The sequence below is a fragment of the Mchenga conophoros genome, linkage group LG3 (genome assembly GCF_057382185.1).
Source record: "Mchenga conophoros isolate Kocher_MC1m ecotype Shallow Benthic linkage group LG3, M_conophoros_male_GT1.1, whole genome shotgun sequence".
Taxonomy (NCBI): Eukaryota; Metazoa; Chordata; class Actinopteri; order Cichliformes; family Cichlidae; genus Mchenga; species Mchenga conophoros.
This window is the reverse complement of record NC_140528.1, coordinates 71,347,032-71,365,701: the sequence shown is the minus strand read 5'-3', so window position 1 is coordinate 71,365,701 and position 18,670 is coordinate 71,347,032. Positions and strand designations below refer to the sequence as shown.

Sequence of the window (18,670 nt, the reverse complement as noted above, 5' to 3'; positions counted from 1 at the left end):
TTACCCCTATTTTAATTTCACTCCACTGGCTACCTGTACATTTTAGGATTGTTTTTAAAATTCTCTTATTTGCTTTTAAATCTCTTAATGGCCTGGCCCCCCCCTACCTCTCGGAGCTACTACAACCATATACACCTGCCCGTTCCCTTAGGTCCGCCAATCAGCAACTCCTTAAGGTACCGAAAACTAAGTATAAACTTAAAGGTGATCGTGCTTTTGCTGTAGCTGCTCCAAAGTTGTGGAATGATCTGCCCTTGCATGTTAGGCAGGCCTCTTCTCTCTCTGAATTTAAAAGTCTTCTTAAAACATATTTATTCGCTGAAGCCTTTGGCATTGATTAGAGGGGTTGACTCAATTTGTTTTAACATGTTTCAATTTATTGTATCTATTTATTTTATTGTATCTCATTTTAATTTTCTTTACGTATGTGAAACTCTGGTTTTATGTTAAAGTGCTTTAGAAATAAAGTTGGTATGGTATGGTATAAATGCTCCTCACTGTGGGTTTGAATTGTTAAGACTTGTTTACTGGTCTTAGATAATATTTAGCCTCAGCCATTAATCATTAGGGCCCACGTCAGTAAAGTTTAAAGATGCAGTTCGATCCTGATCTTCGAGCATAACCAGCCGTTTCCTCACATTCCAATCTTTATTAATAATCTAATTACGCTGAATCAATCCATTCAAAACGTCAGTTCAGATAAACTCTCTCCCGAAGCCATCTGTCACATGTGTCTCCACTTGTCGCCAGCGAGCACCCCCACCCTGCTCTTGTTATCTACAGTTGCACCACTGTGTCAAGAGGAAAGGCTGTTAAAGAGCAACTAACGCACGCTGACTCAAACAATGCAGGGGATTGTGGGAGCGTGTCATGGGCTGATCTTCCTGACAGGTAAGTAAAGACTCGAGGCAATGGCGTCACTTTCCAGGAAGGTCAAACGACTGCCTCAGCTTTGACAACCGCTGGGGGGGGGGGGGGGGGGGGGGTACTGTATACTCAGTGTGCTCATCATGAAGCAATTTAACACCAGCGCCGCAGTGGAAATTTAATTAGTTTTGCTTGTGTAAGCCACGCAAGAGAGCGTCATCATAGAGACATGTAAAGGAGTTGTCTGATGAAGCTAAAGATGCAAGCCTCTTTTCAATGATGCCGAAGGGTCCGTGGCATTATGATTGTTCAGGAGATGGGGTTGAAACGAGTCACACACAGATACGCTTATGGTGGAAAGAAATGGGAGACGCATTGTTCAAGTAGGCATGGTCCTCCCTTTGTGTAGTTCTAATGTCACATAGACTTCCGCATACCCTTCTTAAAAGTCGCCTCTTCAGATAAGGAGAGTAGACAGGAGCATGTGTGTGCACTATCAACAAGCAGCTCGGGTGTCCTTGACGCGCATCATAGAGCCAAAACAAACAGCAGCAAACAGAAGGCAGGTCACTGCGCTCCTAAAGGCGCCATCGTGCTCGACTTTTGTCACAGTTCTCTCCAAAATAGTGAGACTTCTCCAAATACAGAGGTTAAAGAGGGGAAATTATATATGAAGCCAATGAGGTAGTTAGAGATGAGGGACCTTGTTTAGCCTAGCGTGTTTGTTTATAGGGTTAAAGTTGTAGATGTGACAGCGACAGACTGGTGACCTGTCCTGGGTGTACTTGCCTTTCATGCAAACCAGAATAGGAAAAGGGGAAGAATAACATGTGAATGTTTCCACTTTTATGAGTAAATTATTAGACAAACAAGATTATGAAGACATACACATTTACCATTGGGGTTTTTTTTATTTGGGAGTATTTAAGAGTCTGTTTCTTTTCCATCTACTCAGCTTCACTACTGACACTCTCATACATGTTAACTACCGGTATTACCAAAGCATCATTACACCAGGAGTTCACTCGGTATTACATTGAACAGAAACATAGATTATTCTACTTGAGGCTCAGCATGTTTAGCACAGGTTCATGGACAAATTCCTTCACAGATGACACAAATGATAACATTTTTTTTTTTACTTTCATGGCTAATAAAAAGCTGCTTTGTCTGTCATCAGTTAAAGCTTTCCCACTAGCTCATCTATGTTTGCCCTCTGAGTAAACCCTTAACCTGCATGGAAGTGTCGCAACGCATCACAATGAAAAGTCCTGTATTAGCAAGTAGGCTAACATTTGCTGAGATTAAAACACGAATTAGCTTGTTTATTTTATGTGGCAGTGTGAGGAAAAACTAAAATGCTCAATTACATTAATAAACACTCGAGAACTCTCAGTCAGGGTAAAGTTCACAGAGATGCACGTGGAGACTGATGAATGTGTTTGTTGCCCACAGCTGTCTGTAGGAGTTTTTCCATTGATTTGTGCAGCTTCAGAGGTTCTTCCAAAGCCAGAAAATGGTAAATCATAGTGTGTAGATTTTTCACACTTCAACTAAGCGAGCGCTCAGTGATAGCTTTACAGTTAGATAACTCACGTAGATGTCTGAGCCCCGTAATAGCTGTTAGAAAAAGACTCTGTTTACTAACTTTTTAACATTTTTCCTTTATCTGTTCAAACTGCTATGTAGGCATGAATGTTTCCAGAACTATATCTAGCATGGGACCTTTTGTGATACTAGATTTGGACAAATTAATTTTTCTCAAAAAAATTGGGAAAAAAACTATCTATGCATCCAACTGCATGGTGGTGGTGGGGTCCGGGGGCCCACATGCCATTGGAAGCCCCAGGGCCTCCAGTAATGCCGATGCCTTCCCTGCCCATGAGGAATGCCTGCTGCCGAGCCCACTCACAAACTATGTTTCTATCTGCTTAACGTTCAGTCGTCGCTGGAGCTGGCAGTAACACTGAGCGCCGAAATGTTCGAAAGGCATCGACAAATCTAAGCTGCAGGGTCAAACACATGAGTCATGGAGTCGACATGTATGCAACAGTACATCAAATAATGTAACTGTTATAATTCGTATTTATGAGGTCAAGAGAGAAGTCTTTTTTCCCATGTAAGAATCAAATGAAGATTTGTCTGATATGTTGATACTTCAGTCTTTTTATGTTTTTGGTTTTTAAAAGAGAGATTTAGCTTCAGCGCCATTGTCGTGGAACGTTACACCATTTGGCCATACATTCATGTCAAGCGTGAACAGCGGCAACACCTGATCCCGCATCTAAAAGGCTTGTGCAGACAAGCCGTGTGTAAACCAAGCAGGGTCTCTTGAACCTGGAGGAGGGCTGGAGAAACCACTAATCCCACTGGGGGCAGTTAAAACAACAGGTGCTTTGGGGGGAGGAAGCTCAGCTGTCGAAAGCAGGGGGTGACTGACTTGGGGTTTGCTTTGGAGCAGCTGCAGGTAGAAGCACTGGGTCTTGACCTGGGAGGGCCTGGGTGAAGGAGTGACCCGATGGTTGATCGCGTGAACTTCTACAAGAAAAGTCCCGCCATGTTCTTCTCTGAGAGTCCGCCGAAACCAAAAAAAGCCCCCAGACCTCATTAGACAGAGGACTTGTGGCTGTGCATGAGCTGTGGAGCAGCTGTGCTTGTCAGCGTGTGGACAGATGGGATGCCATATTTTAATGGAGAGCTTCGTCTCTTTCTATCCAGGCTTTATTAGGTCCCTAGTGACAACAGAGACTCTATTCAAGCAAGACCATACATGCTGTTCCACATAAATCTTTGTTCATGCGTAGGCCGCTTTTCATTTAAACTTACTTTATCCCCTGACTTAGATCTGTTCGCCTTTCATTTAAACATGACCTGCAGCGACAGCACACCGCTTCTCTCCCAGATAGAAAATTTATATAGCTGATGTATCGCTGTAGCACGGGATGAGTGCGGCACAATAACCCCTTCGGTGGCAGTTTCAACAACAGCTGGCGCACTTGAAAAGTTGGCACGCCGCTCAAATGCGATAGCTAATTTAATAAACACACGTTTATGGCTTGATAAGCTTCTATTCCTGCTGGATTTAATGACAGAATGCGTTTGAACTCTTATCTCACGTTCAATAAAGTGCAAGATGAAGAAAAATTGGGACGCTGATTGAATCCAAAGGTCACTTTTATTTAATTCAGTGTGAATAAATGCAATACTGTCACTTTTGACAGCTCTTGAAAATGCATTTACGGGGATATAAGACAGAGAACAGACAGAGAACACGCTACGCTGCACAACACCTGTCCAATGACGTCGAAAACTACAGAATGGATGACTCTGTTTCGGGTAAACAACAAGGTCATAAAGGACTCTTTAACCACTCATTCATACAAACCTAAATAGCAGTCAGTTTACTTTTCTGTGCACTTGCAGGAAGTGAACAATAATACTTAAAAAATACTGTGACATAACACCTTACACATCAGCTTTAGCAGCACTATATTTCAGTGAACGGCTCTCACATACACTCACACACAGACACACTCAAGCCGCACTTTCACATCTTTCCCTTCAAAGTCAACACGCTTCACGTTTCCGATATCCGACTTCTCGCCGCTTCAGAACTAAAAACTACAGTGACTTCACGATACATTTGATTAAGAGCGGTCTCAGCAGCGTATGGAAGCCCGTTTCCGCCACTAACGGAAAACAAAAAAAGCATCCATGACTCGAAATTTCAAGAAAATAACTCGAAATTTCGAGTCATGGATGCTTTTTTTTTTAAATTTCGAGTTAATAGGTCGAAATTTCAAGAAAATAGCTTGAAATTTATGGATACTTGCTTTTTGGGGGTTTTTGTGGCGGAAACGGGCGTGTGCCGACAGCAGTGCAACGCAACGGACAAATAACGCTGTTTTAAGCTAATGCAGGCGTTAGCTAAATCCTGCTATAATCTCCTAATTGTCTCGAGGGTACTTCTTTAATTCTGTGCTCTGAACTGAGTCCGGGGTCACCCCTCAGACTGTTAACAAAGTAATAATAATAATAATACAGGAATACAATTAGTGCTGCCAGCGTTAATCTCGTTAAAATGACGTTAACGCCATTAACGCGGCAAATCACCGTTAGCGAATTAGCGCGTATCCCCCAGTGTGTGGGGCTGGATAGCGCTAACGTGTTAACGAGCTAACCGCGCTAATGTGTTGACGCCATCCAGCCCCACGCACGTGGGGATCCGCGTTAACTCGCTCACGGAGATTTCCCGCGTTATGGCGATAAAGTAATTTTAACGGGATTAACGCTGACAGCACTAAACACAATCCAAAGTGTCCAGTGAATACTTCAAATCCAGAGTGGTGGAATGTTTCTAATACTATTTACAGCCTCGTTGAGATTCCCATTACGACTAAGTAAAGCCTTCAGCACAACACGTGCTTGTAACAGGCCTTCAAACATCACAGTGGCGTAAGCTTCTTCATGATCACACTGTTTGTGTTTCAGTGTGCGGGTGCTTTCACAGACGAGCGCCTCGCTGCTGCTGCGAGTTTGCAGAAAAGGTGCGCGGAGGTGAAGAGAATGCTGTTGTGAGCAGAGGATAAGGAGTGGGTATAGTGCGTGTGGAGGTGGGGGCGGTCTATGACAGCACGGTGAGCGTGACGGTTCCTTTGGTCCTCTTCAGAATGCTGACGGCCTCTTCGTGGGAAACCCCCTCCAGAGTCTGCCCGTTGACGGCCATGATCTGGTCTCCTCGCTTCAGGCGCCCGTCCTCTGCAGCTGCGCCCTAAACACACACACACGTGTGCACACCATCAATAACAGAGGCTGTCGGTTCTGCAAAGATAAACAGTGGCACAGATAAACGCCTCTCACCTTTCCAAAAACAGTTTTCACATATATGGGCAGGTCTCCGTGGGGGCTGCCGTACCCTCCGACTATACTGAAACCCAGCCCGTCTGGTCCTCTATCAAGAGTGATGGTCTTATACTGAGGAGGGCTGAGGGAAAAGGTAGAAGGCATTTAAAGGAAAACCAAAGCAACAACCTGTAGTTCTCCTCCTCTGAGCGCCCCTGCGTCTAAGAACATCATACCTGAGGTCGTCCTGGAAGATGCAGCTGGGCGTGAGAGCCCCACCGACCTGCTCCTGAGGGGGACCCGTCACGGTGGTGTCGCCACCTGCAACCACCTGGAGGTGCGTTAACACACAGACACAGAACACAGCTCTGTTATAGTAATACTGGCGTTGATTTACTGCCCAGATAAAGACTGATAGCATGATGGTAGTGCTGGATGAGGGCGCTTTATGGTGCTTCAAAGCCTGTGACCGCCACCCTTTGTCTCGTCTGTGCTCAGCTGAACACTTTGAACAGAGATAAAGGGAAGAATACGACACAAGCTGCAGCTTATCTGCCGATTTATCTGGTAGAAACACAGGAGGTGAGAGAAGACGTTTATAGGAGACCTGCAGCTGTATCGTTCCTGTCGCGTTCTTGAGCAGGGCGACGGCCTGAGAGTGGCTCATGCCTTCAGCAGAGGTTCCACATATGCTGACGATTCGGTCGCCGATCTGAAAAAGTGAGAGTTTAGAACATTTTGGGGGGGAAACAGTGCAGATGTGCAGTGCAGCAGAAACTTTTCACACTTTCCAAAGAACAGTTTGGATGTCTCGAGCAGCCTGCTGCATGTCAGCGTCATAAAAGCGGTGCCCACCGCCTGAAACTCGCATCTGTCACTGCTGATTTCTGTGCTTTCATTATTAGACCGCACAAAAAACGTAAATTCACGGTTCAGCTGAGTAATTTCATTACGCCGCGCTCTCTTTTCTCTTTCAGGCTGAAATGATAAAACGGCATGAATATACCATTCAGGATTCACCCTATTCATTTCAATGAGTCTTTCTGTGGGCTTAATGGCCTTAATACAGGAGTGGGAGATTTATTATCCACGTTAGCAAATGGCTATTGTCCTCCTCCAGCCTCAGTCTAACACAGTTTCAATTGTCAGTTTTTCTGTGAAGGTCACAGCTAAAGGTTAAGGGCTCGCGGCCTCTGGGAGCCGCTGAGAATACATACACTGAGTGAGTGGGAGTAAATAAATGAGATTCGCATTAAATCCCACACAAGAATTGGAGATATGCATAATTTCTGATGAGAGCCAAAGATTTGAGAGGGAGGTGGCCAAGAAAAGGTCTCATACCTTGAGATTCTGGGTCTGAGCAGCCAGTCCGACGGGATTCATCATGGCGATGAAGATGGGGATGTCGCCCAGGGGGCTGCCCACTCCGCCCGCTATGCTGATGCCCAAAGAATCAGCGGGGCCTTTAGTGAACTCCACTGTTCTGACTTCCTGATGCTCCGGGTCTGAAACAAACGCGTCGCTCTGATGACTCGTCTTTTCTTTTCCCGCAATTTGACCGACATTCGCAGTGGATTTCGATCTGCTTGTTTACACTTACAGTCTTGCCGTACTTACATTCTTGGCTTGTACTAAGCCTGTCAGGGTCACCAGGATCTGAACATGGCTGAGAGACCACCTTGGCGCTTCCTGTCTCACTCATCTGAAACAAAAGCATTCAGAGCGCTTTCTTGTCAGGCATTAGATAAGAGGAATTTCTATTCAGCTCCAACGCGTTCATTTTCTGCCTTTATTTTTTTACTAGTGTAATTTTGCATGATTGGGTTAAAAATAAGCTACTTCTATTTTAACCACTATCTCATCAGCTACATTACCTGGCTGCTTTGAGACAGCCTTCTTTCCGAGTGGAAGGGCCCCGCCTTAAACCGCCCCACTTCCATTTTGATAGATCCCACGCAGCACTGCAACACAACACACAGGCATTATTGTACGGTTATTCGTCTTTAATTGTCCTGCACACATTTGACGATTGCGCATGCGGGGCGGGACTACCTTCAGCAGCGCAGCCACGGCCTCCTGAGTGGCTGACCGGACGTCCTCACCGTTGACCGACAGTATCTGGTCGCCCTGCATCAGCCGACCGTCAGCCTCCACCAAACCTCCTTTCACGATGTCGGACACAAACACCCCTGTGTCGTTCCTGCTCGGAGAGACGGGAAGACTGAGACGCGGCAGTAGGCACGACACGTCTGTGACCGCGTGCAGCACTCTGCTGAGGATCGCTAAGCCCCCTTTCTCAAATTGCTGACCTTAATCCTACAATTTTCCAGAGCTCTGTTTTTTAACTTGTTATTGCTGGTACAGTATTGATCTGGCAATTTCAGGCTTTTCCAATGGAGCTGCCTGAGTGTGGCTTGTATAACAGAATATTAACCAGCGATCACTTTGACAGTATTGTGCTGTTGGAGGCTTCGGTTCACGGTCAACAGAGTCAAATTCTGCGCTCGCTGTGAGCGAGAATATAACGTGCAGGAAGAAAAGATGACTTATCTTAAGCCTCTGCCTTTTCTTCTTTGTTCAGAAGCACATCTGAGCCGTGGACTTTGCATATCTGAGGTGCCAATCTCCACGTGGATAAGAACTAGCACAAGCAGTAGCTGTGAAGCAAGGCAACTTGATCCCACTCAGTCCTCGGTGCCAGAGATACTTGGCTGTCACAACTGCTCACCACTAACTGCTAGCTTGCATATTTTCCTTTCTCGTAGGTCGTCTGGGCTCCTGTCTTTTCCATCCTTTTGAGCATTTTAGCCTTTTTCTTGCCACGTGTGTAGCAAAACCACTGTGACAGAGGCCGAAATGTTACAACTGTGTTAAAAACTGTCCAAACTGTTTAACCTTTGACACTAGCTTGGGATATTTAACCCTGACCCCTGTCTCCTCACAAACTTCGACCACGGGACCGAATCTGTCAGCATAAAACATTTACAGGCACGCAGAAATCCAGAGGGCTTATAGACGCTCCGCAACCTGCCTGCTCTTATCCCAGTGATAACTTTGTAAATCTGTCTTTGCTGATCGAGTGCTAGCAACAATAGCGGGATTTTCACGCTGACGCAACAAGTGCTTTCAGCTCCGTCTCTGGTAACACAGCGAGGCGAGAACCGCCACTAGTACCGAGGAGAATGACTGAAATACAAACCTGTTCTGCTGACTCATATGAAAATGCAGTCACGCAGAAAAAAAACCTTCATTTAGCCACGATCTGTTCAAGCTACACATAAAAAAATTATGATCTCTTTTTGATTTCCTGCTGAAAAAAACATAACGATTTCATGTCTTTGTAACAGACATGTCGTGTGGGAAAGAAGGGATTTTACTTAATCTGCGTGCTTACACCAAACACAATGACTTTTGTTGGTAAGTAAAACTGGTTTAACTGATGGCTGCATGGACAGAAACATGATAGAAGTAAAAGCAATGACCTCACTCTCCCAACTATGGAGTATAAAAACAGATAAAATACAAAAGGTTACCTCTGATCCCGCGATCTGCATTAAAAAAAAGGTCAAAACAATATAATTATAAAGTAGGCTGATAATTACATTTCAAAAATCTAGAATGTTTTCAATTCCTTGTTTGCTTCTATGTATTTTCCAACACGCTAACACCTACTGTGAGCCAGAAAGCACCTAGTGGAGTCACTACTCTGCTATTGTTATATGTAAAGGCTCGTCGCCTGACGCTCTCAGCAGCAGAGCTGATTCTAACAACGTTCCCACCTCCTCCCGACAATGCTCAGTCCCAGGCCCTGGCCGGGATTCTTGTGCAGCTCCACGGTGAAGGAGTCCCACAGGTCTTCCTCCTTGTACTGGGCCTCGTCCCTGTAGACCGCCAGCCGGACCCTGTGCGGCGTCTGCCGCAGCACGTTGATGGCTTCGTCGTGACTGGCCGCTCGCAGGTCGATGCCGTTCACCTGTGATGAGAGAATGCGTGCGTAGGTTTTGATCCAGCTACTCGCTCGGCCATATTTGGTTAAAGTAGCAGAGGCCTTATCTTCTGTTCCAGTGTATAAGTTAACTGCAGCGGAGGATTATATATAAAAAGTTCTAACAGCCTCATTTATTGCACAAAGTTTCCTTTAAACCGTTTCTGCTTTAGATATAAGGAAACTAGGTCATTCCTTTGAAATCACAGGCTGATGCTTGACTTAAAGTACAGCAGGGAAACCTTCCCACAAACCCCTGTGAGATGCTCCAGTGGTCAGTCTAAGAGCGATGCCCAGCTTTTCTTCTTTTCTTTTTTCAAACCACATTTAAAGGAGGGAAAATACCATATTATCTTTCACCGTGCACACGCAGTGGATTTTATTTTTTCCCCATAGTATCTAATGGCATGACTGCAGAGTGGGAAACTGCTCTTTTCACTTTCCCTCGCTGACCTTATTTTCTAAACACAGCAGCCTGGCTCAGGGACAGGAGTGAATAGTGGAGAGCTATTAAGTCATAAGGGCGTGTGTTTCAATTCAGATCTAGTGATTGAGCTACAATAACTCAACTCCCGGGCTCCACCCCTGCCCTCTCTCCGTGACAAAGCACGGGGTCAGACGGAGGGCAAACCCAAGTAAGAGCTCGGGTGCTTAACTTGTCAAGGCGCATAATGCACACGGGATTTGTACAGGTTTTCTTTCACTTCTCACTCATAATCGCCTCGGTCTGCGGTATATTATCTTGCTAAAAGCAAAAAGCGGTGCTTTTAGAGGTTCTTATTGCTGTTAATATATATCTATGCTGTTGCTCAACATATATCGTATTGTCAGACTTTAAAAATCCAAGCGTTCATGCTGAGACTCTTCGGGCATGTCTCATCGAAATATAGTTACGCTCATTATGCTGCAGCTCACCTCTAAGATTTGGTCTCCTGCCCATAACCTCCCATCTTTGGAGGCCGCCCCTTCTTCATAAACTTCGTGGATAATGATGGCCCCCTGGAGATAAAGAGAGAGAGAGTGGAAAAAGTGAGTTAATTAGGACAAAATAAAAACACACAAAACAAAACAAAAAAAAAAAGATGGAAGGGAGACATTTAGCATTTATTTGGAGGATATTAAATGGATACAAAACAGATTGGGCCGGGAGGGGAAAGAGTATTTGTTGACTTTTTAAAGTATGTGTACACAGCAAATTTTTTTGTGTGTGTTTGTTGGCAAACAGACATAAATTTGGATTACTGCTTCTGTGAATGTGTGTGTTCCTGTGCTCCTGAGGTTGCATTCCAGGGGCAGGACGTTGTCCGCCACGGCTGAGGCCAGACAAAGAGCTGCTCCCCCAAGCCTGACTGAGCAGACAGAATAGATGGGACGAGGGGAGGATGGCAGGGGCAACGAGAAGAAGAGGAGGAGGAGACGAAGGCCGTGACAGCATCGTTTCCTACATTCCTGAGCCTCCGTGGCTTATGAGTTATGCTACCAGCAAAGAATCTAAGTGGGTGGCATTGTGGCTGGGAACGCACAGCTAAACCTGCAGATTTACTGTTTGTTATTATTCAAATCAATAAAAGTTTATTTATATAAAGTGTCAAATCACAACAGAAGTTGCCTCAAGGCGCTTTGTAGTGGATACAATAATACAGAGAAAACCTCAACAATATGAGGACCCTCCTGCGAGCAGGCACTGGGCGACAGTGGGAAGGAAAAACTCCCTTTCCACAGGAAGAAACACCCGACAGACCCAGGAAGACAAGACGAAAACAAACTGTGGAAAAGAGTCACGTTTTATTATTATTATTGACTAAATCTAAGCACATCAGGGAGACCAGCTCACGTTTTCCCCCTCATTAGCTGATTGCTACTGCTATTTGTCTGGTTTCCTACCAGCAGAGTGTCACAGCCTCCCACGATGCTGAGGCCCAGGCCTGTGCGGCCCTTGGAGATGTCGATGGTTGTTTCACAGCCGGGGATGATGGGGCAGGTCGTCGGGTCAGAGGCCAGAGCGGAAGGGGTGGATGAGCGACTAAGACCTAAAACGGAGAAGCATGTCTGTTCTTTTCACCTGACAAAACTGACAATACAGTTCTAGAAAATTAAAACCAAGTAAAACGAACTCACTGATGGCTGCTTCCGCCTCTGGCTGACTTGGGAAGATGCTAGGCATGCTGGGTACGCTAGCGAGGACTCCATCTGAAAAGCTTGCGTCCTGGCAGATCGACTGGACACAGGAGAAAGAAGAGGGGATCTCCTTTGTAGCAAAGGTTAGCTTCACAGGACCTGTGGCTTTTCTCAGCAGTGATGAGACCTAAAAAAACAAGAATACCAATCACACCTTTCACCTTGTGGCTACTAATAAACAGCACAGACATGAAAGGTTATTTCCAGAGTAACGCCCTTACCTTTTCAACAGTGTATCCGAGCACAGACTCGCCGTTCACAGCTAAGAGTGTGTCCCCAGGTTTCATGCACCCCTCCTGCTCACAGCGCATAAACAGCTTTGATTAGCAAAGGCAGCTAAACGTCCACGGTACAGAAGGTCTCATTAGGCATGACATACTTTGCCGGTGTGTCCCTGCACTTCAGATATACTCTCAATCTCAACCCCGGCCTCTGTGTCGCCCTCAACAAAAGTGATGCCGAGTCCTCCGTCCTCCTGATGAAGAGAAACGCTCATTAGTGATAAAAAACGTTTGAAATTGCACCACCGCACACGCAATACCCACGCTGACAAACCCTTTTCTTTAACACGTGCTGGGTAATGGAGCCGTACTGTACCAGTTCAAGAAATCAAGTCGCCTCCAGAGATGAATCAGCCCCAGCTTCAGCTCACATCCTTCACACTTCTGATCTTTTGCTCCCAGAGAGGCCTTTCAGGGCATTTGTCTTCATATTAATGAGCTGCCTATGTGCTACACTGTTGCCACCTCTACCGCATGAATGATTCAACAATTGTAGGGATTGCATAGTTTTTCCTCTCTCCTGTCTCTTTTGCAGTTTGTTTTAGCGCTCTTCAAAGGCCAACTTCACCTGAATCTGCCTGAAAAGCATGTTCCCACTTGATCCGTGTTGTAACTGATCTTGTAGAAAGTTTCCTTTATTTGTTGAGGTGGTGAGATGTCTAATGTTGAGATCTCTGCTTCCGCTCGTGTTGTGCAACTGGATGCAATTTTATCGCTGCTGCTCAGAGGATCAGACAATGACCTTTGGAAAACTGCCTGCTTTCTGCGAGCTAGGACGTGGACCCCACAAGGAGTCGGGATCCATTCCTTATTTAATATTTCAGTGAACTGAGCCTTTAACTCCCATTGGAACGTCTGTTTTGTTTACTTCACCTTCTTTTCCCTCAAAATTTTCTGTCTTTTCTCAGCGTTTTGGCATCCTGTCAAACTTGAGTGGTGTGCTCCCGATCTGTCTGTCTCTGACGTGCCCCGCTGGCTTATTTAGTGTGTGTGCGTAAGAGTATACACCTCCCTCATTACCGCACTGTTCCTGAGACTTTCTCCCCGTTACTGCCTGTAACGCTGTGTGTTTTGCGATGTCCGCGGGTCATCCTGCGCCTCTCACCTTCAGATTTACGATGTGATGAACGTAGTTCGAAGTATCGGCGTCGCCATTAGCAGCAGCTTCTTCTGGCTGTGAAGGAGCAGGAGTAGTGAGCACACCATGAAGTAAATAAATCAGCTAAATTTTAGCTGGTGGGAGTACAGTGCCGGATGCGTCTACATTACTGCTTGTGGTTTGTTTTACTGGGAGTCACACACAGGCACGGGACCACACAAAGAAACTTCACATGCATGCGTGCCGAGCACGAGACAGACTAAAAGCCAAATTACACGCCCAGATGTAAAAGTAATGGTTCTGTTTACACGTTTAAAATCTCATTACGAAGCACCAACGTGGCTGTGTAGTAGCTGTAGGAGTCGTGTCTGTTCCAGGGCTTCTGCATGTGTGCATCGTGTGTTTTCTATGCGTGCCCATAAGCAGAGTTGTACCTCAGCGTGGGGCTCCACAGCGTCTCCCTCGTGCTCCCTCACTGGTCCCACCGCCATCTGGTCGAGCGCTTCGGTGTTCCTGTTTCACACAGTCATAACTCACGTAAATCGTCGCTTCTCAGCTTTGTGACAGCAGAGCTGTGATTTACGCCAGCTGATCACAGCGTATCTTTCAGGAAAAGGATGTGAGTCAAGTGGGAGGCTAAGTACTGTGATCCGGAAGAGGGCCAAAAGTAGGTCAAAGGTCAAATACGTCAAACTCTGTAGGGATATGTGAGCTAATGTATCCGTATTACATGCTAACTACATCTGTTTGACTCCCAAAGCTGACCGACTCAACAACTCCTGCACCAACACCTTTTACATTTCACTACTTTCAACTTCCACGGTGCTTTTTCAAATTTGTAATTCTACCCTTTGGTGTCATACGATGAATTTGAGACATAACGCCAACACAAACGGAGAATGTAACATCGCAATCGCAGGGGGATGATAAAGTAATCATAATACATATAAAAATCGAAATAATTTTCATGTTAATAAGCGCTGCATTTGCAACGTTTTGTGCCGTTTCATTGGCCCACCCGTTAAGGAGGAGATGGGGTAAATGGAGACATACTTAATCTTTATTTTATGTTTCCCAAAATGTGAAAACTTCTAGATTAACATGCAAAAAGTAGATTTTATTTAGTAAATATTCACACAGCCTAACAACATCATGTCAACTATCTCAACTCTGTAGCTGCTCTCTTATTCACAAGCAGGGGTCAGTACAGCACGTAGATCTACGTACTTGATTTTGTTACAGTAGATGCCTTTCTAGGCCCCAAAGGTATCGGTATCGCATCCTGGCAGCTTTTGCTTGCTAGACATCAACCCCTACACTATGGAGGGATACACTCTCTGATAAGAACTGCACTACATTTGCATTTCTCCCTTTAGCCCTAATTCTAGCTTCGTACTCCAGCTATATTTACAGTCACTGTCACTATATTTTTAACTAACTATTTAAAACGCATTTCCTCGCAAATACATTTTTCCATCGTGTCTGCATGTAGATATCTAAATTAACAATATAAACTACTATTTTAATTCACATTTGTTTGATAACTTTCATTGTTTTTTTTTTTGGTTTTTATTAATAATTCAAGCTAAGTATATCTCATATTTTTAGCTGGCAAGCTTAGACTATCTATGCCCATATTACTAGTTAACAGTGTGACGTATTAGCCATGCTTTAAGCAAGCTATTTTGCACATTTTACACTTTTTGACCACTAAATATTAAATTAAAATATAGTTTATGGATTTACTTTGGAAGTCTGTTATTTATATTTGTCACTAACGTTCAACTTTTGCTCTTTATCTCTTTTGGTAACTAAATAAAATAAATATCTAAATAAATATCATCTGTATGCTGTAGAAATGTTGTATATTTTAGTGAGTGTACCACTAAATCTGAAAACCTTCACAATCATCAGCCAAGTGCCAGCTGGTGTGATGGGTTTAATATAGTTTTTATTAATATTTATTGATTACAAAATATTTCAAGTTAAACTATACTTTATGAATGCATGTATACGTTTGGTATGTGCATGTGAGAGACTGTGTTATTAAGCATTACAGAACAGAGGCCATTATATTCAACCTGTGCTGCATCCTTCTGTTGAATGACAATAGCTCCATCTATTGGCTTTTCACTAACATTACAATAACTTTCCTGAGGCTCAATAACTGCATGCATAGTTTCACAGGAGCTTTAATAGTGATGAAAATAACTGTTGATACCTGACAAAGATGATTTTGACTTTGGATGGAGCGCTCTTGATGATGGAGGACGCGTTCTGATGACTGTGGCCGTACAGAACTTGTCCGTTGATCTGTAGCACAACATAAAGTTTATTGCTCAGAAAAGCATTTACAGATTTTGAGACTTTTTAAAAAAAAAAAAAAAAGCAAATGAACAGTGAAACTAATTTTATACGCATCTCACCTCCAGCAGCTCATCCCCAACAACCATACGTCCGTCCCTGCCGGCCGACCCGCTGGGGTCTATTCCCACCACGAACACGCTCATGCGTGAGCGGTCCCTGTTCCCTGCCAGGCTGAGGCCCAGGCCTGTTTTGCCTTTCTCCAGCTCAATCATGTGGAGGACACCTGGGAGGCTGCCATAACGCTGGATTATGTTCTCTGAAAGAGGCAGGCGAAGTCGCGGCAGACAGATGTAAGCTGACAATACAAGTAAAATAGCGCCAGACTGGCCTCGAGCCCTATCGCTCCGTGTAACGTTTCCCGAAAGAAGAGCAGATATTTGAAATGTGTAAATTGCAGAGGAACCAAAAGTAAAAGGTAGAAGTTTGTCAGCAGAATTTTCTATTTCAGCTTCACCCTCTCCCATTTTTGTCTCAATCTTGGCTCTTTTGTTCTGGTTCCAGTCTCTTTTCTTTGTCTCTCCACCTCTCCTGTCTCTGGTGTGTTAGATAGCCACTGTTCAGACCAGTGGGCTCCTGTTGTTCTGGGCTCCCTGCCACTGTTGAACCATCAGTCCTGTACTAATCTCCACAACTCACCTCCCCGGGCTCAACCTCATCAATCTTATTCCTGCAGGATGGGCTCTGTCTATCTCGCTTTCACACACACACACACACACACACACACACAAGGGCACATATACACATATACTCCACAATCCCAGGTGTTTGGAGGCTGTTCTTTATGCTGATTGCTCGCCATCTTTCTCTCTGGAGCAGTGAGTTCATCCTACAGTTGACATCAGAGTGTCTGCAGGATGATAATGGCCTAATTGGGACACTGAGTCCTTCAGGTTTTTGCTGAGGCACAACCAGCTCAAGCATGTGAATCAGTGCACGTTTATGCCATGCAGGAGACTTTATGGGCAGACATGTAACTTGGAGGACCTCTTGTGGCCATTTGCTGTTACTACATAGTGTAGTATGTAAGCATATATTTTTACTTCCTCCCACTACAAACTGGGTTAAAATATTCCTGCTGTATGTGATGCAGGATTACATTTACATCAAACATTTACAACCTTGTGATATTTCACTGCAAAATTAAACACCCTACTGCAAAAAACACAATAAAAACCAGACAAACTAAACTCACTCCAATTATATCCGTACTCGTCCTCGGGCTCCTCCCCCTCCTCCTTTTTCTCCTCAGCAGTCTCAGCAGGACTGCCAGGAATCTCTGTCAGCGTGTCTGTATCAGTCTCTCCCACATGAGGCACCACTGGCAGGGTGAGGACAGCGCTGGTGGGAGATGCCTTTGCCGCTTCACGCTTCGCCAGCTGTCGCGCCACAGATGGAGGCAGAAAACAGTTGATGAGTGAAAGGTAAAGAAGATAAAGAAGGTTTCATCTCTCCATTAATGTTTAAATCAATTGGCTGTCAGGTTCACAGCGAGAGGAAGGCGCCGATGCAATCAACAAGAAGCCATATGCTTGGTTTCCTTTTACATGTACGTTAGCTGGAAGTTATTGATTCTATGAGCTCTGATCACCACTGGGATAGCAGCACTACTCCAGCTCGCACCAACATGTGTATTTTTGCTACTTTTTCTTTTTAATTTAATGAAAAGCAGAGATCAAAATTAGAGAACACCTTACATGCCTAAATGTCCTGTATTTAAGTCACTGCTTCTTCTAATAAATGTAACAAAATCCATGAACAAGAGCGATGGAGTTAGCAAATAGCTAATACTGGCTAATACGCTGGGCCAGTATACCAGCAGGTCTCTTGTAGGGGGGGGCCTTTTCTCTAAATGACTGTAACACTACTAACTAACACAACACAATGATTGTTATCAATTTCCCACACTGCTCTGGTTTGATCTTGGTCTTGTCCACAGTTTAGCCACTGCTTGACTTTCATAGCCACAGCTAGGTTCAGGATCAGGATTCCAGGCTAGCCATCATGCATTATTTTTAATGCTCTCACATTCAACAAGTGCTTCTGTTTCACGGGGTGACAAGAGGCACCGGCCTCCATAGAAAGTCTTGGCTGACTCTGTTGGCGTAGAAGCTTCTCATAGACATTACTCAAGCACCAAACCATGAAGCCCCGTCCTCCAAACTGACCCCCCTCTGCTCCCGTTTGACCCCGAACACAAAACCTCGCGTCGAAACTGAACCTTGCTGTCATCACTACAGTTCTTCTTCACCGTCCATGTGATGTGTCCCTCTGTGGCCTTGTGATTACTTCTCCCGATGATGGGCTTGGTCGCTGCACATTCTTTTCTTTTTTTTAAGTGGACGACTGGTGTTACAGTAAATTTTGATCTCTACTATATAATTATTAATTTAATGATCATCTCTAAATTTAAAATATTCACCCATCAGTAATTCATAAGCGCACTTACCTGTAACAACTCTGACTTCTGATCACTTCATTCATTGTTGATCTTAAATATAATGCTCGAAACTCAAAATCATCCATTTAAAACCAGAGTTTTGATTCTGTTACGCTTCCGAAAACGGACTAAAAGCAAAAAAGGCAAAAACTAAAGTAAAGGAAGAAAGATGTTCACGATTCCACAAAAAGAAACACACACACAGGAAGTCGGACGGTGGAGGCGTTAGGCCACGCATATGCATGTATAGCACGTCAGGACATCTCCGATTCACGGGCTGCCGTGTGACACGCTGACATATTCGTGCAAGCATACACGGAAATGGAAGGTGGAAAGCACAACACAGAGACCCACGAACCTTAAACGGGGTAGGAGTGAAAGGGTTAGTTGGGGAGAGGCGGAGGAAAAGTCTACTGTGACTGTCACCTTCCTACGGAGAAGACAAAAAGGGCAACTTTAACAGACAGCATCGTTCTGACAGGTCAAGTCAAAGGCGTGTGCCAGCGTTGCGTCGACAACATATCTCGAGTTTATGGTGAAAGTTGTTTTTTTTTTACTGAATCTATTTTAACGCCGTGAGCGACACCTACTGAAATCTGACAACAAACACAACA

General features: G+C 44.6%; 1 protein-coding gene across 8 annotated transcripts in view; it reads right to left on the bottom strand.

Annotated features, from left to right (window-relative positions):
• Positions 1-4,023: 4,023 nt before the first annotated feature.
• mpdz (multiple PDZ domain crumbs cell polarity complex component) overlaps positions 4,024-18,670 on the bottom strand; it is a 49,216-nt gene continuing 34,569 nt past the window's right edge. For 5 of the 8 annotated variants that reach the window (XM_085267029.1, XM_085267023.1, XM_085267024.1 and 2 more), the window contains 21 exons: positions 18,415-18,486; positions 16,812-16,995; positions 15,679-15,875; positions 15,474-15,565; positions 13,687-13,765; positions 13,259-13,327; positions 12,252-12,347; positions 12,094-12,168; positions 11,813-11,999; positions 11,579-11,724; positions 10,610-10,693; positions 9,489-9,682; positions 9,243-9,257; positions 7,762-7,909; positions 7,584-7,670; positions 7,327-7,411; positions 7,051-7,214; positions 6,317-6,421; positions 5,946-6,040; positions 5,728-5,851; positions 4,024-5,638 (listed from right to left, as the gene is read on the bottom strand). In XM_085267029.1, coding sequence (XP_085123155.1) covers positions 5,492-5,638; positions 5,728-5,851; positions 5,946-6,040; positions 6,317-6,421; positions 7,051-7,214; positions 7,327-7,411; positions 7,584-7,670; positions 7,762-7,909; positions 9,243-9,257; positions 9,489-9,682; positions 10,610-10,693; positions 11,579-11,724; positions 11,813-11,999; positions 12,094-12,168; positions 12,252-12,347; positions 13,259-13,327; positions 13,687-13,765; positions 15,474-15,565; positions 15,679-15,875; positions 16,812-16,995; positions 18,415-18,486 — 2,445 coding nt within the window. In that variant the 3' untranslated portion in view covers positions 4,024-5,491. The remainder of the gene's footprint in view (positions 5,639-5,727; positions 5,852-5,945; positions 6,041-6,316; positions 6,422-7,050; positions 7,215-7,326; positions 7,412-7,583; positions 7,671-7,761; positions 7,910-9,242; positions 9,258-9,488; positions 9,683-10,609; positions 10,694-11,578; positions 11,725-11,812; positions 12,000-12,093; positions 12,169-12,251; positions 12,348-13,258; positions 13,328-13,686; positions 13,766-15,473; positions 15,566-15,678; positions 15,876-16,811; positions 16,996-18,414; positions 18,487-18,670) is intronic. The other 3 variants (XM_085267022.1, XM_085267025.1, XM_085267028.1) reach the window with 1 other exon arrangement.